Source organism: Canis lupus, chromosome 6 (assembly GCF_003254725.2).
Source record: "Canis lupus dingo isolate Sandy chromosome 6, ASM325472v2, whole genome shotgun sequence".
Lineage (NCBI taxonomy): Eukaryota > Metazoa > Chordata > Mammalia > Carnivora > Canidae > Canis > Canis lupus.
In genome coordinates, this window is record NC_064248.1 from 61,963,862 (window position 1) to 61,979,419 (window position 15,558).

At 33.9% G+C, this 15,558-nt stretch overlaps 1 protein-coding gene and 1 long non-coding RNA gene across 5 annotated transcripts in view; one reads left to right on the forward strand and one right to left on the reverse strand.

The window, feature by feature from the left end:
* The window catches only part of COL24A1 (collagen type XXIV alpha 1 chain), a 387,744-nt gene that overhangs the window by 211,590 nt on the left and 160,596 nt on the right, over nt 1–15,558 (forward strand). For 3 of the 4 annotated variants that reach the window (XM_025417772.3, XM_025417773.3, XM_025417771.3), the window contains exons 27-32: nt 1,005–1,058; nt 3,283–3,336; nt 4,823–4,876; nt 13,575–13,628; nt 13,953–13,997; nt 14,121–14,165. In XM_025417772.3, coding sequence (XP_025273557.3) covers nt 1,005–1,058; nt 3,283–3,336; nt 4,823–4,876; nt 13,575–13,628; nt 13,953–13,997; nt 14,121–14,165 — 306 coding nt within the window. The remainder of the gene's footprint in view (nt 1–1,004; nt 1,059–3,282; nt 3,337–4,822; nt 4,877–13,574; nt 13,629–13,952; nt 13,998–14,120; nt 14,166–15,558) is intronic. The other variant, XM_025417774.3, reaches the window with a different exon arrangement.
* The window catches only part of LOC112640953 (uncharacterized), a 56,179-nt gene continuing 43,828 nt past the window's right edge, over nt 3,208–15,558 (reverse strand). Inside the window, exons 2-4 of the long non-coding RNA XR_003124372.3 lie at nt 14,091–14,136; nt 4,485–4,587; nt 3,208–3,334 (exon numbers count right to left, since the gene is read on the reverse strand). This is a non-coding gene — a long non-coding RNA (uncharacterized LOC112640953). The remainder of the gene's footprint in view (nt 3,335–4,484; nt 4,588–14,090; nt 14,137–15,558) is intronic.

The following is a 15,558-nucleotide window of genomic DNA, read 5'->3' on the forward strand; positions in this document are numbered from 1 at the left end:
ACATAATTTTGGCTTAATGAATTCATTCAAAAATTCTTCTACTATTTTCCAATATAAATCTTTCTCTCTCCCCCATCTCATATACTATCAACATGTTCCTATTCCTATTCTTACTGGGTTTTGTTGGTTTTTTTTTTTTTATTTGTTTAGAGTATCGTCTCCCCTTCCCTGTATTTATTCAAAGCCAAACTGTAGACTCAAATTCTCATCTCCTCTATAAAGTCTTCCCAGATTCCTCTAATCCTTCCTTATTTCTTCCCTTCCTGGATGTAGAATAAGCACCACATAATTTACAATTTAATTGTCCTAATTGATTTACCTTTGTTAATGTCATGTCTCCAAATACTTGAGAGTACACTCTAAGTCAAATTTCTGTTATATTTCTCCAACTCTCCAGTACATTGAAAGTGCTTAATATATACTTATTGATTTTTAGTAACAATATAAGAAATATAAAATGAGCTCAGTTCAAAAACTTTGGATTTATAATTGTTTTCATTCTTACTTTGTTTCTTCCATGCAAGGTCAAATGTTCTACACTATGATTCTGACAATCATGGGAATTTTAATATGAATCAGTTTAATTCTTTTAATCTGCTATGGCATGTTTGATTATCAATGATTATACTTAATTGTGGTAGATAGACTACAGAAATAAATATTTTTTCAATAGTTCTAGAAATTAGTTAATTCTTACAATATGTTTTAATACTTTTACCATCCTTCTATTTTATATGCCTCAAAATGATAAGCATTTCTACTTATAAAACAACCATACTTTTAGTATTTTATCCCTTAAAATATATTTTAAGAAGATTTTAATTTTATTAGAAGTCTAATGACTTTAAGGTAAAAATGCAAACTTTGTAATTAAAAAGTATTGGCGGTTAAGGTGAGAAATGCATGTAAGGTATGATTCTGACAATTTTCCTGTCAAGGTTTAGCTCAGTCATGACTGATTAACATGCTTCAATGTTTTTTTTTTTTTTTCTTTGCTTTAAAAGGGAGAACGTGGCAGTCCAGGTCCACTAGGTCCCCAGGGGGAAAAGGGTGTTATGGTAAGAGTCAGTGATTTGAAATATATGTTTCCAGATGCTGCAACGGCAGCATTATTGCTTGGAACTTTAACCATTTTAGAGTTAGATTCTAAAGATACTAATTGGTCATCATCCTTTTTTTTTTTCTTTTTTTCCCCACCCTCATATATCACTAAACAACTAGCTTCTCCCTTTCGTCACTTCCCACTGTGTATTTTTCAGAAGAAGTACTGTATTCAGATGCCAGCCAACAAATTGTCACATAATGGAAAATGATATGCCACAACATTCATTGTAAGGTTTAATAAAATTAAATTTGCGGGATCCCTGGGTGGCGCAGGGTTTGGCGCCTGCCTTTGGCCCAGGGCGTGATCCTGGAGATCCGGGATCAAATCCCACGTCAGGCTCCCGGTGCATGGAGCCTGCTTCTCCCTCTGCCTGTGTCTCTGCCTCTCTCTCTCTCACTGTGTGCCTATCATGAATAAATAAAAATTAAAAAAAAATAATAATAAAATAAAAAAAAATTAAATTTGCATAAAAAAATCATAATTCCATCATAATTCCAGAGGTGGAATTGTCTTGAATGGAATTTAAGTAAGTGAAAATGTCTATTTTATGGTATATTTCCATTAGAATTTTCTTTTCCTTTAAACAGTTTTCCTTTCAAATGCTGTTCGGCACCACAAAGCCTGCAAAGCAGATGGCTTGGTCAAATGAGTCTGTAGTTTGTTTGTTTGTTTGTTTGTTTGTCTTAGAGATTTTGTTTATTTACTCATGAGAGACACAGTGAGAGGGAGAGAGAGAGGCAAAGACACAGGCAGAGGGAGAAGCAGGGAAACGAACTAGGGGTGGTGGAAGGGGAGGAGGGCGGGGGGGTGGGAGTGAATGGGTGACGGGCACTGGGGGTTATTCTGTATGTTAGTAAATTGAACACCAATAAAAAATAAATTAAAAAAAAAAAAAAAGAAGCAGGCTCCATGCAGGGAACCCAACGTGGGACTCGATTCCAGGTCTCCAGGATCACACCTTGGGCTGAAGGTGGCGCTAAACCACTGAGCCACCCGGGCTGCCCGAATCTGTAGTTTTAAGAGAAGAAATTAAACCACCATAAATTAACTGAAATGAATGAAAAAGAAAATTCAATTAGGATTCTACTTTTCTTTCATAGCTTATAGTTTATATGGCACATATCATTATTGCCACTGTTTCATGACTTTGTGGTCCTGATGTAATTCTTTGATATGTGAAACATCAGAATCCAGAATTCATCTTCCTCTCTTGCGTCTTTAAGGTTAGGAATAGCTGACAAATATTGTATATAGGTTGCATTTTTTAGTTTATTAAATAGTTTCTAAATATGATAGGAACTAGAACAAGAAAAATAATGAAAGAATCTTGCTTTCAGAAAATATATTGTAATAGATCTGGTGGCACATAATACTGTCCACAAATTTATTTTACCTTAGTTTTAACTTCTGTATTGTAAGCAAAGTATTATGAGATTGTTTTTTTAGCTACGTCCAGTTCTGTCTACTAAGAAATTTAATATACCCATTAGGTTAATCAATTTCAGGAATTATTACCTACTAAGACATTCTCCGAATTAGTATTAATACCATAAAGGGCGTGCTCCTCTAAAATTTGATAGGCTAGAGTATTTATACATATTCATATTCTTTTTTTTTAAAGGTTTTATTTATTTATTCATAGAGATGCAGAGAGAGAGAGGCAGAGACACAGGCAGAGGGAGAAGCAGGCTCCATGCAGAGAGCCTGATGTGGGACTCCATCCAGGGTCCCCAGATCACGCCCTGGGCTGCAGGCGGCGCTAAACTGCTGCACCACTGGGGCTGCCCCACATTCTTAATTATAGAATTCTCTGGCCTCTTACAATGAAATAACTTCTTAATTTATATAATATGACATACATATATTTATAGTTTAACAAAACCTACAGAAAGATAAGATGAATATTCTCTTCTCAATAGATCATAATATGTGATTCTGGTTAGCAAATTTCTTTTCTAAGGGAAGAGTTACTAATAAAAGGCTATACAACTTCTGTGTAAACATGTCTTATCTCTATGGTACATTTCTCACGACCTTTTTTATCTTGGATAGGAAAGAGAGATCTTACTTACATTATCACTTTTTATTACTACTTATAATTTACTGGTTTGTCTTCAATGAAAAGAATCAGATATGATGGAGACTTTATATCTTTCATATTTTCACTCAAATTATAGGGATATCCAGGTCCTCCTGGGGATCCAGGACCCATTGGTCCACTGGGATTACCTGTAAGTAAAGAAAAGATTTATAATTCCCTTTTAGATTGTCTCTTTAAATTTAAATCTATGATTTTGGTTATATACTACCTTTTGTTGTTATGCAAAAGAAGTAATGTATAAATTGATGGAGGCTAGTTCTCTCAGTAAATGCAAAACATGCTAGAATATTTCATGGTATCTTAAACTTCCTCATCTCTACTTGCTATATTATTTATCATTATGTTTAATAATCAGTACAATTCTGTAGTCTAAAAGAAAAAGAAATGTAAACTTTCTTTTGAATAACCACATATAAGAAAGCAATCAATAATCAATCTCAGAGATGAGCTTGGATAAACAAATCACCAACAAGTCTCAACATGTTTTTCTTAGAAATTTGCAAATATTATCAAACAACCAGACGAATCATAAACTTTTTGATCAAAACTTAAGTTTTGAAATACTTCATTTGTTATACAGAGAAAGATAATAAAATCAAGTTCCAACGTATTTTTCTTATAAATTTGCAAATATTCTCAAACAAGCAGACAGATAAAAGTCCTAGAAACCTTTGACCAAAACTTAAGTTTTGAAAGTACTTCATTTGTTATACAGAGAAAGATAAAAAACATCTTGTCTCTAAAGAAATAAAGTTTGCTTATGAAAATTTGGCCATTATTATCAACTTAAATATGAAAATGGTAAGCCTTAATAAACTCCTAAACAGAACTATTATCAGAAATGGTTTATGCTGTTTTGTGAAGTTTCTGTTTTGAAGATAGGGCTGACTTTCCAGTACACTGATAGGCACATTATTGACTTCTAAAATTAGGAAGATTGATGTAGATTGATACAGTTGCCAATCTTTTTACTCACATAAGATAATAAATAAATCTAAGATCCTATAAAAGTTGATGTTTTTTATCTGCCTAATGTCCTGTAGATAAATTTCATTTTCTAAGGAAGTCTTTATTAAAGATTATCAAGTATAAAAAAAATTCATTATAACTGACTTAGTAATAAGTAACAACTTTGTCTTCATTAAGGTCTATTTGTGACACATTAATTTGGTGCATTTTGTGACATTTCATCATAAAAGGAAAAAAATCTATTTTTATGTGATGGGATTATCATAAATGTCTAGAATAATGAGAAAGAAATCATGCAGCAATACTTACTGCTTTTTTGATGAACCAAGCTGATTAGACTAGTCAGATTGGCTAACTGGGTATCTCTTTCCATTGTCACTCCATGTGTTCCTCCTGAAAACCAGTTGGAATACTAGGGGAGAGAAGAATAGCAGAATAATGGGAGAGAAATGTATGGCATTTATTTCATAAATAAGGCATATTTTTAAGGAGACTAATCAATTTTATTTTAAGAATTCCCAGGGAGAATTACATGTCATAAGAAAGGTTGTAACTCCTTTTTTTTTTTTTTTTTTTAAGGTTGTAACTCCTATTTTGCTAATGTTCCTATGAATTCAATAACTGATTTTTAAATTTTCAATATATAGGGTCATGTGGGGGCAAGAGGACCACCTGGAAGTCAGGGTCCTAAAGGACAAAGAGTAAGTTATCTAATGCAAGAAGTACATTAACTCAAAAAATGATTTCATAAAGAGTGATGTAGTCAGCAAAAAGAGCCCTATGTCTTCACAATTGTGTTTAGATATTGTTGGTTTTTTCCTTGTTTTCATTATATTAGATGAAACTACCTACATTGATTGAGTGTGACTCATTATCATTTGTACTCATAAAGCCATACTTTTACATTTTATGTTTTATAAATTTTACTAATTCATATAGAATTCTTTTTCATTCTCAATTGCCAGTTCCATCTTTGCGAGAACTGTAAATGTGAAGATGTTTAAATAATTTTTCTACTCACAAGAGACTTACATTAGCAAGGACTAATAATATCCTGACAAAATAAGAGCAACTGGAAATGGAATGAGGACACATGCGGGATGACTGTTTATTAATTGTAAATCATAGGTAATATAATAATTATTGTTTGGTAACTATGCATAAGAATTAAATTAGAAATCTTTTAGCCTTTTAGTCTTTGAGTCTTTTAAATCCCTTTTTTTTCTTTGAAGAAATAAAAACCACAATTTATTGCATGTCTGTCACATACCAGGCACCTTGACATATATTATTTTACATTATTATTATTATTATTATTTTACATTTATTATTTAGTTTTACTCAAAACTACCCAAAGAAGATGTATTGTCTCATATATTATAGCTGAAGGAAACAAAGCTCAGAGAGTTTAAGTATATGGCCTACAGGCAGACAGAGAGAAATGATAAAACCAGGATTCAAATCTTAGTGTGTCTATCTATCTCCCAAGCCTATGCTTATTTGACACCACACAGAATACTAAGGCATTTTTTTAACTTGATAAATCTGAATATGTGTGCTATATGAATTCTCCTTTCTCGTATGATTTTACTTTTATTTTTAAAGCTACTGGAGAAAATATTTAAAAACTCTAAAAACATGGTGCTCAACTAACAAAAGTTAAAAGCAAAACAAAAACTGCTTTTTCCAGTTGGCAAATGGGAGAAAAGTGTTATAAATGCCCAGTTTGAAATAATAACTTTAGTTCCATGTCCTGTGTTTTCAGTGAAGATTGGTGAAAGAGTGCAAATTTGTTTTTATTATTATTTCTTTTCTGAAAAACTCTGTCTCTTACTGGGTTACAAATTTACAGTCTATAAATAATTGTGATGGCTACATCTATTTTAGCCCAAATGAGATTTAAAATGATAAAATAAAATGACAGTAGATGTTCTATACCCAAACTGTCATTTAATGGTCCATACCCTGCCAGCAGGCAATAAATGGTCAGATCCAATGTGTTTATTCAACTTTTTATTAGTCAAAGTGAGAAAGTTCAATCAGTTTTGTAACAATTGAAAAAAAGCAGAAATCCTTTTTCTGTTTTGCCTTTTGTTAATTAGGTAATTGAGATCTTATAGAAGCCATGTAATTAAGCAAGGACTCCTCTTGAACCACCTGTGCTTTCTCCTAAGTTGTATGGAAAGTTCTTCTGCTATGTCTTTTTCTAACCTTCCCATGATCCCTGGGTAGATTGTTACCCTTTTTTCCTTTTTGTTTTTTCTCTCCCAAGATCTTATTTAAATTCAAGTTATATTTAAATTCATATAGTGTAGTATTAGTTTCAGGAGTAGAATTTAGTGAGTCATCACTTATACATAATACCCAGTGCTCATCACAACAAATGTCCTCCTTAAGGCTCATCACCCAGTTACACCATCCCTCTACCCACCACCCCTCCAGCAGCCTTGATTCTTCTCTGTAGTTAAGAGTCTCTTACGGTTTGCTTCCCCCTCTGTTTTTATCTTATTTTTTTTCCTTCCCTTCCCCTGTGTTCATCTAATTTGTTTCTTAAATCTCACATAAGATTGAAGTCACATGGTACTTGTCCCTTCAGCTGACTTATTTTGCTTAACATAATACACTCTAGTTCCATCCATGTTATGACAAATGGCAAGATTTTATTCTTTTTGATGGTGGAGTAATATTCCATTGTATAAATACGACACCTCTTCTTTGTCCATTCATCAGTCAATAGATTGTTATCCTTTTCTGATTTGCCACTTTGTTTTCAACTCTTGCCTCCTATTTTCCTCTTATTCTCCAAATACATTTTACTGATTATTTCCCCAAATGGCTTCTCACAATTACTTAAAGTTCATTCAATAGTCTCTAAACAAAGAAATTTTATTTATTTATTTATTTATTTATTTAGTTAGTTAGTTAGTTAGTTAGTTATTTAAAAGATTTTATTTATTTACTCATGAGACACACACGGAGGGGCAGGGAAGCAGGCAGAGACACAGGCAGAGGGAGAAGCAGGCTCCATGCAGGGAGCCTGACGTGGGACTCGATCCTGGGTCTCCAGGATCACACCCTGGGCTGAAGGCGGCACTAAGCCGCTGAGCCACCTGGGCTGCCCAAGAAATCTTACTTAGGAATAAAGGCTTTGTTTAGTACAAAAACACTTCCTTGTAGGAAGATACTTCAGGTAATTCCTGAACATTGGAAATACAAAAAAAAAGAACTGAAGACCAGAATATTTGAGAATATATTATTAGAAAGTTTCATTCCAGATGTCACATAATATCTTCCTATTTTTACTGTCTTCTTCTTTTCAATCTGTTCTCCACTATGGATGAACTCTCCACTATAGATGTGATCTCAATATGCTCAGTCTATCTTTCCCAATGTTTTTCAATTGCAAAAAATAAAATAAAATAAATAAATAAAATATGTCTAACCGACTGAGGTAAATGAAAAAGGTATCTGGCTAGAAGTTCCTTGTGCTGTAGCTCTTCCATGCCACCCCAAAAGCTGAGGGAGTTGACCTTCCAGCATACCTATAACCTCTTATGGCACAACTGTGTCACAGTACACTGAGGAGGAAGCTGTGCCCTACGTACATTGACCCTGAGATCACACAGATTATTATTATGAAACTAATGCTTATATGCCCTTACTGTTTTGCCTGTGACTTACACTGTTATCACATGGCCATGTGAACATCATCTATAATAGGACACACTCTTAAGGATCTGCCTGCCTATCAATCTGCCATTCAACTATCTAACATTTACTGGTTTCATATAGTTTGTCAAACATTCTCCTCATACCAAGGAGGATTCAAGGATAACTATCTTTTAGATCTGGACCACTTGGATTTTGCTATTTAATTAGTTTCAACCCAGTGGCTTTTGAAGTATTGTACAATATTAGTACTTTTCCAGAGGATAAGAAAAATTCAACAGGCAGCAATGTCTGCCAGCTCAGAAAACAACCTAAACAAATTAATCTAATGAAGATTTGTCTAACCTACTTTGTGAAGGTTGCATAATCCTGCGTTTTATATAGTTGAAAAAGAACAGGATTGGTTAAAAGTATTATTCTTACGGTTTGAGATTCTTAGGTGAGAGATTTGGCCTAAATTTAAGGTATTCTTATTATTTATCCTACATACTCTAAGCTTTTTTTTTTGCCTGCCAAATTTGGCTAAAGAATAATCATTTAAGTGTAGTAAGATAATTTAATATGCCAAAACTAATTAATATGTACAATCATATATGTCATATAGATAATATAGGCTAGCAGATTCTCTACTGCAGTATCAGAAAGATGGTGGCTTAGGCTTTTTGGGTCACTAGGGATCAGCACAACGTTAGCTGCTGTCCCTCTTGTGCACATTTAACTCTCTGGGGCTAGGTAGCAGATCCTTTGGTATCTCTCCAGTATGTACTTCTGTGCCCTCTCTCCAGCCGCCCTAACAGGAAGATGACATACTGAGCAAAGTTAACCTCTCCTTCCTTGCCCATGGATTGAGCCTTTGATCATTAGGCAACTTCAGATTTTTGTACCCTTTCTTGTCGGGAGGAAGGGATATACAGGCATACAACTGAGTAATTTTTTAATTCTATACTACTTAATACTTAAGTGAGGGAAAAAATTGGAATAACTATCTTAGAAATATGTAATGGCTGAAGGTTTTCTGTGCAAGAGGTGGAATGGATAGGACCATAAAAATTCTGATTTGTGGCTTCTTTTTTTTTATTTTTTTAATTTTTTTATGTGTGGCTTCTTTAAGGAAATGCAAACCACTTTGGGAAACCAGCTATCAGCATTTGCATTTAGATTCAGCGCTATTGCTACCTGGAGCACTCCGGGTATTAAAGATGAGCTTTTTGTGTGGTTTCTTCTCCTGAAAAAGTTTATAACAAGATTAGAAAGAAATTATTTTTCCCACAAAATGACAGATAATATTAGGTTTTGTTTAAGGGAACATTTGTCCCAGCTGTATCAATCAAGAGCCAGAACAGACTGCTAGGCATAATTAGTTAGGCATCTGAGTAATTTAAAATTAATAGAGGGGTCAAGCAAAGACGGATGTGGTTAAAGGGACAACAAACATACTGAATCCAAGTCAGAAAGACATTTGTTCTGTGAATAAGGGTTGTTTCTTCCACTCATAGATACTTTAGCTTATTAAAATTGATTACAAGCATTATAGAGATGGTCTTAAAATTCTGATAAAAGCTTCCTACATAAACTAGTGTGCAGCTCAATATATTAGTTAATGATAATTTTTTTAATTGTAACATTTATCTCCTATCATCTAATACTTCTCAGATTATACTGATTATTCAGAAATTTTGTTAACGCTTTAAGACTATTGCCTACAATTCAAGTACTTGTGATTTTATGATACATACTTAATTTAGCTGAGCTATCAGACTTTATTCCAGTTTTTAGAACTTACTAATAGCCACTTTGTAGCCAACTTTAACTTTTTTTACAGATGATGAGAAAGAGATCAGATTTTTTAATTTAGCTAGCATAGATTCTCCAAGAGCTTTATAGATAATTGGACCTTTTCTTAAATTTTCTTTTCTTTCCTTTAGCACACATGTATGCAACTGGGGGCAAAAGATACAAGTAGAAGGAAAGAGAGAATTTTAAGCAGGTTCCATGCCCAGCATGGAAGCCAATGCAGGGCTCTACCACAAGCTGCTGAGATCCTCACCTGAGCTGAAATCAAGAGTTGGACACTTAACTGACTGAGCCATCCAGGCACCCTGATAATCAGATATTTTAAAACAGTTATTAAAAGATAACTTTATGCCCAATTAGGTGTCTATTATATCTCTCTTAGAACTTGTCCTAAAGCTTATTTTGTTTCAGGAGTCAAAGAGAGCAGATAAACTAACCCAGGGGCAACTTTTACAAGTAATATCAGAGTGAAACTTACAGATGCTGATAAAGCTAAGCTTTTAGTTAATTAATTTGGTGTTAACTGAAACATGGAGAATATTAAGCTTTCCTAGAGTTCTTTCAGCATTAACCCATTAACCAGCAATCTTAGGCTTTATAGCCTTTAATTAATGCAATTGCTATACGTAGACCTTTTTTTTCAAACTAAATGTGGTTATCTTTGTCATCATTGTAGGAGCAGAAATTTCTTTCTTTGTTCCCTGTGTAGTGCTGGTTTAGTAAATAATAATCTGAAAGTATTTTTTAAAGTAAAAGTATTTTGATATAAAACATAATAAAATGAGTGATTATCATTATTATATGTATTCCTTAATTTTGGAGGGAGCTCTTTTCAATTATAATATCAATCAACACTTTACTTATAAATGTTTCATATTCATCTTATAAACTTCCTCTAAACTTCAAGTCCTATTTCAATCTAAATTCACTTGTTAACAGGATTAACCCTTACTTCTTTTTAACATTTGAAAAAATATAAACTTAATAAAGCACAACTATTTAAAGTCTTTGTATGTTTAGAAATCATATGAATCAGGCAACTCATATCTGCAGGCTTCCATTTCTTCATATTAAAAAAGCAGAGTTTGTACTAGTTCAGCTTTGTTGTTAGATGATCTATGTTCAGAGGCAGAAACCGGCAGTTAATTATGAGATCCTCCTCCTGACCTAGGTGCAATCTTTTCTATGTATATATCCAGGCAGCCACTTAATCTGATTTTATGTAAGAAAAGAAACTTGACGTCTTTGGACCAAACAATATTTTTTTTATTTTTTTTCTTAAATTCTAAATTTATAGCTCTATGTTTGGGAAGATTTAGTTGAATGGATACTACCATTTAAACCTAAACAGAATGACTTCTGTCTCTAGCACTAGCCTTGGAGTGCCTGCCTCATTGTGGTTGATTGTCTGGAATCACATTCATTATATTTGCCTCATTCTCTCCACCCAAGCAAACCTACACTATGTTTGTTTGCTGTCATCATTCTACTAGTTCTTGTAACAAAATATCCAATATAGAGATTTCAGGTTGCAAAAGGGTTAAGTGCCAACTTCCCAGTGGACACATTTTCAGTCTAGATCTCATTTGTTTTCTGTAGTGTTTTAGAATGTGGACCACTCATCCCTCCTCTTTTAAAAATTGAAGTATAGTTGACACACAATGTTACATTAATTTCAGGTATATTACATAAAGATTTAACAACTTTGTAGGTTATGCTATGCTCATCACAAGTGTCGCTGCCATCTGTCACCAGACAACACTCATTCCTTTTCATACTCTCAGCCACCATCTGTTATAAAATTTTGCAAAGTGTTTTCTCATATGGCAGAAAGAGGGGAATGCATAGAAGGTGACAGAGAAAGAGAATCAATATAGGCTGTTGAATTTTTAAGGTAAAGGTGATGTTTAGTACAAGTTCCTAAGGGACCTTTGCACTTAAAACTTCAGAGTCATCCTTTAATAATTGTTCTTGCTTTCTTCTTCAGTCACTTAACTCTTAAACATCCCAAGCATGTGCCCATCCCAGGAGGACCTTTATAGTTTCTGTTTCTTCTGCCAGAATGATCTTCCCCATATGCCATTTTAGAGAGGCTTCGTACACCACTCTGTCTCTTACACTCGTTTATTTTACTTCCATTTGACTACTTACTGTCATTTTATAGTTTAAGTTTATATGTTTATTTGGTTGCTTATGAATTCAGGGATGTGTCTCTTCTCCCTACCGCATCGTCTGTGCCTGAAACAGTGCCTGGCTTCTAATAGGCACTCAGCAAATGTTTGTTGAATGAGTAACACCCTTTGAAGATCTCTTCTCTACTAAATTGAGTCCATATTCCTCAACTTGACATTCAAGGTTCTACACAATAAGACTGTAACTCAGTTTTACAGTCCTTTACAGTAAAATAGGGCAGAATAGGGCAGAAAAGGAAGGTAGGGCCAGATCATGGAGTACCTTCAATACAGACTGAGATTGAAAGGCTAGAATTATGGTTTTAACTTTACTGTGACCAGTGGAGCTCTAGATCCTCATGGAGTGTAAGCTTTCTCTCTAATCCCATGAATGTGCCTGAGTGGATCATGGAATGCAGTACCCTAAAAGCACTCAGGAAGAGAATCGTATCATGGTAAGCAGCTTTTTGAGAACATAGAATAAACCAAGCTGACCTCAGATGGGATGCAAGAGAAGGAGCCTAGGGGGTTCCTTCAAATCAGCATGTTGTATTGGGAAATTCGTATCACCACTCTGTATAGAAATCTTCAGTGCCTATTGATTTAAATATAAACTCTAGTCTTTCACCTTTTAAGTCCCAGTCTTTGACAATTATTTCTTTCTTTTTTCACAATTATTTCTTAGTAATTATTTCTTAGTATAGAAAATAGTGTAGAAATCCTAGGAAATACTACATGTAGTCAGTAGACCAGCTGAAGAGACTAAGACTACTTTTTTCATTTTTGGTTATCTTTTTTCCTGCCTCTGTACCCTTTTCTCATCTTTTCTCTCTGTCCAGAGTTCCTTTTCAAGCATGACTCCAAATGTCAAAATGGTATCTTTCTTCCATATACAGAGATATGAAAACCCTCTCCCTCCTTTGAATCTTTTTAGCCCTTAAAATGCCTTATACCTCCCTATATTATCACTTGTATAATTCACCTTACCACTCTTTAAACTTCATGAAGGAGAAACTTCCTTACAGTTGTTTGTCCCCGTAACACTTACTGTGGTACCTTTTCCGCAGTAGATGCTGCAGTGTTGCTAGTGTTGTAGAGTGAGTTAATTCCTTTGAAAGGGACCTTAAGACCTTCCAAGGATAGTTACAATTTAGGTGTAGAGACATATACCATCATTTTATTAGAGAGTGGCTACTGCAGCTAGTGGTTCCTCACAACTAGTGAATAAATACTGATAGCAACTTAGCTGAGAAGTTTTACATTTACATGAGTATTCCCAGCAGTATTTTCTGTTCCTCTCCTGTGCCCTAGCTACCTTTCAGTAACTGCTGTCATGCAGGGGCATAGTGGATACAATACAGTCAGTGCTTATTCTCTAATAAAGAGAAGAACGCCATTCCCAAAATATAAAACTTAAGACTATTGGACAAACAAGCCAGCCACTTATAAGTTAATGTAGAGTTGTTCTTAGAATAAATTGTGGATGGCTCCTGAGTAAATAAAGTGAACAAAATATTCAAATAACTAACCTGTATTATGTATTTGTGGTCATCTGATTTATTATTTGGCATTAAATCACTGACTTGATTATGCCATACAAATAGGTTCATCTGTATACCTACCTATATTTTTTCTGTGGCCATGGTACAGAAACAAGCAGAAGGAATTTGTCAAAAAGAAGACAATGTGTTCATTTGTAAGGATGCCTAACAGTAAGAAAAACAACATTTCAAATTAACAGTACGCCTTTTTTTTCCATCCCTAGGGGCCAAGGGGACCAGATGGTCTCTTAGGGGAACAAGGTATACAAGGTGCCAAGGTAAACACTGATTTTTCTTTTTTTTTTTTTTTTTTTTTTTTTTTGATTTTTCTCATTTCATATGCAGTTAAGTTTTTGGGAGCCCATATATGTTCTACCTGACTTAAAACTGTTATAGTTCCTTACAAAAGTATGGTTCTAAATTTTCTCTTTGCATAAGTATGAAACATACATAAAGTTTTTACTACACACAGAGAAATGTTTTCTTTTAAATATTGAGCTATGTACTTGATGTTCTATTTTCTTGCATGTGATTATACACTAGCATGTGTAAGACCATATTTCACATCCATATTAACTCCTCTGATATTGATAATTTGTTAGGGTGAAAAAGGAGATCAAGGAAAAAGAGGGCCTTATGGTCTTATTGTAAGTAGTAAAGCATTTCACATTAAAGATAAACATATAAAATCTTCACTGTTTTTCTTGGTGTGTGTGCTTAATATTTGGTGAGTGACCTACCGTGACCCAAGCCTTTTCTTCTTTATGTAGGGTAAGACTGGAAACCCTGGAGAGAGAGGAGTTCAAGGGAAACCAGTAAGTAATAAAGAATAATTAAGCTCTGAATAAATTTTATTCATTTTATTCTCTGGCACAACTGTCATTACTATCAGTACATTAGACTAAGAGAATACCAATTATTTTCCTCCTTCAGTCATTAGGGAGATATTTGATTTGTGCAAGTTGCTTATACATTCTGGGCCTTGGTTTTACCTGTTTTTAAACTGGTGGTGATAACTGTTGCTTTTATTCTACCCTAGTTCTGATTAATTTTTCTATAAAGTCTGTTTCAAAATAAAATGGTGGGAAGCCCGGGTGGCTCAGTGGTTTAGTGCCGCCTTCAGCCCAGGGTGTGATCCTGGAGTCCCGGGATCGAGTCCCACATCGGGCTCCCTGCCGGGAGCCTGCTTCTCCCTCTACCTGTGTCTCTGCCTCTCTCTCTTTCTCTGTGTGTGTCTCTCATGAATAAATAAATAAAATCTTTAAAAAAAATAAAAAAATAAAATGGTGAGATTATTATATAAATATAGTAGAATATTAATAAAGCCAACATAATAAGAAGTTTCTTTGAGGCTTCTGGCCTACTTTCATTTTAATTCAATCTGATCATTCTTTAGACCCTTGGAGCATGGAGGGAGCTATGTGTGTCATCATGCTTTGACATGCCACTGCTCTAAGAGTTTTTAATATTATACAATGCTAAATATTTTACTACTATCAAAAAACATTTTCAGAAACTATAAAATTTTTCCCCTGAGTGGCAACAAGTTTTTTTTTTTTTTTTATGATCATAGCACAAAAAAGCAGGATTTTGTCAACTAGAAAAGATCACAGGAAAAAAAAAAAAAAAGAAAAGATCACAGGGTCTTCATTCACTAATGAAGGAGAGAAATATTAAAAACAAAAAAAGATACACATATGCATATGTGCACACACACATATACTGGTACATATATATAAAACTTTGAGTAATCTTAATTGTGTGAGCTTTCAAATATCATATATTTCTGATTTTATTTAGAATCCTAATTTTATCATAATTATAATTTGTATGACATCTTGCTTTATCATATATATATATATGCACAATTTAAAGTTATAAAATTAAATAATAGTTTAAATAGACAGCAACTGAACAGTCAGAAAAAGATAAGAGAAAAATCTTTTTTTCTGCTATAGCAGTTGTCACTAAGGTCACTGCATTTACTTGTTCCTCTTTGAAATCTGCTGCCCCCTGCCTGTTGTTTCCCGTAATAGCATGATATTTGACAGTGGTCAAATCTAAAGCATCAGAGACCTAAAAGAAAAAAATTACTGTATCCAGGGAAAGAATTTATGTGTGACAGTGTTATTTATTGAAGTCATCGCCAAAGAAAATTCTTTGAGTATTAATATTCATCTGGGTTTCTGTTATATCAATGCAAATGGT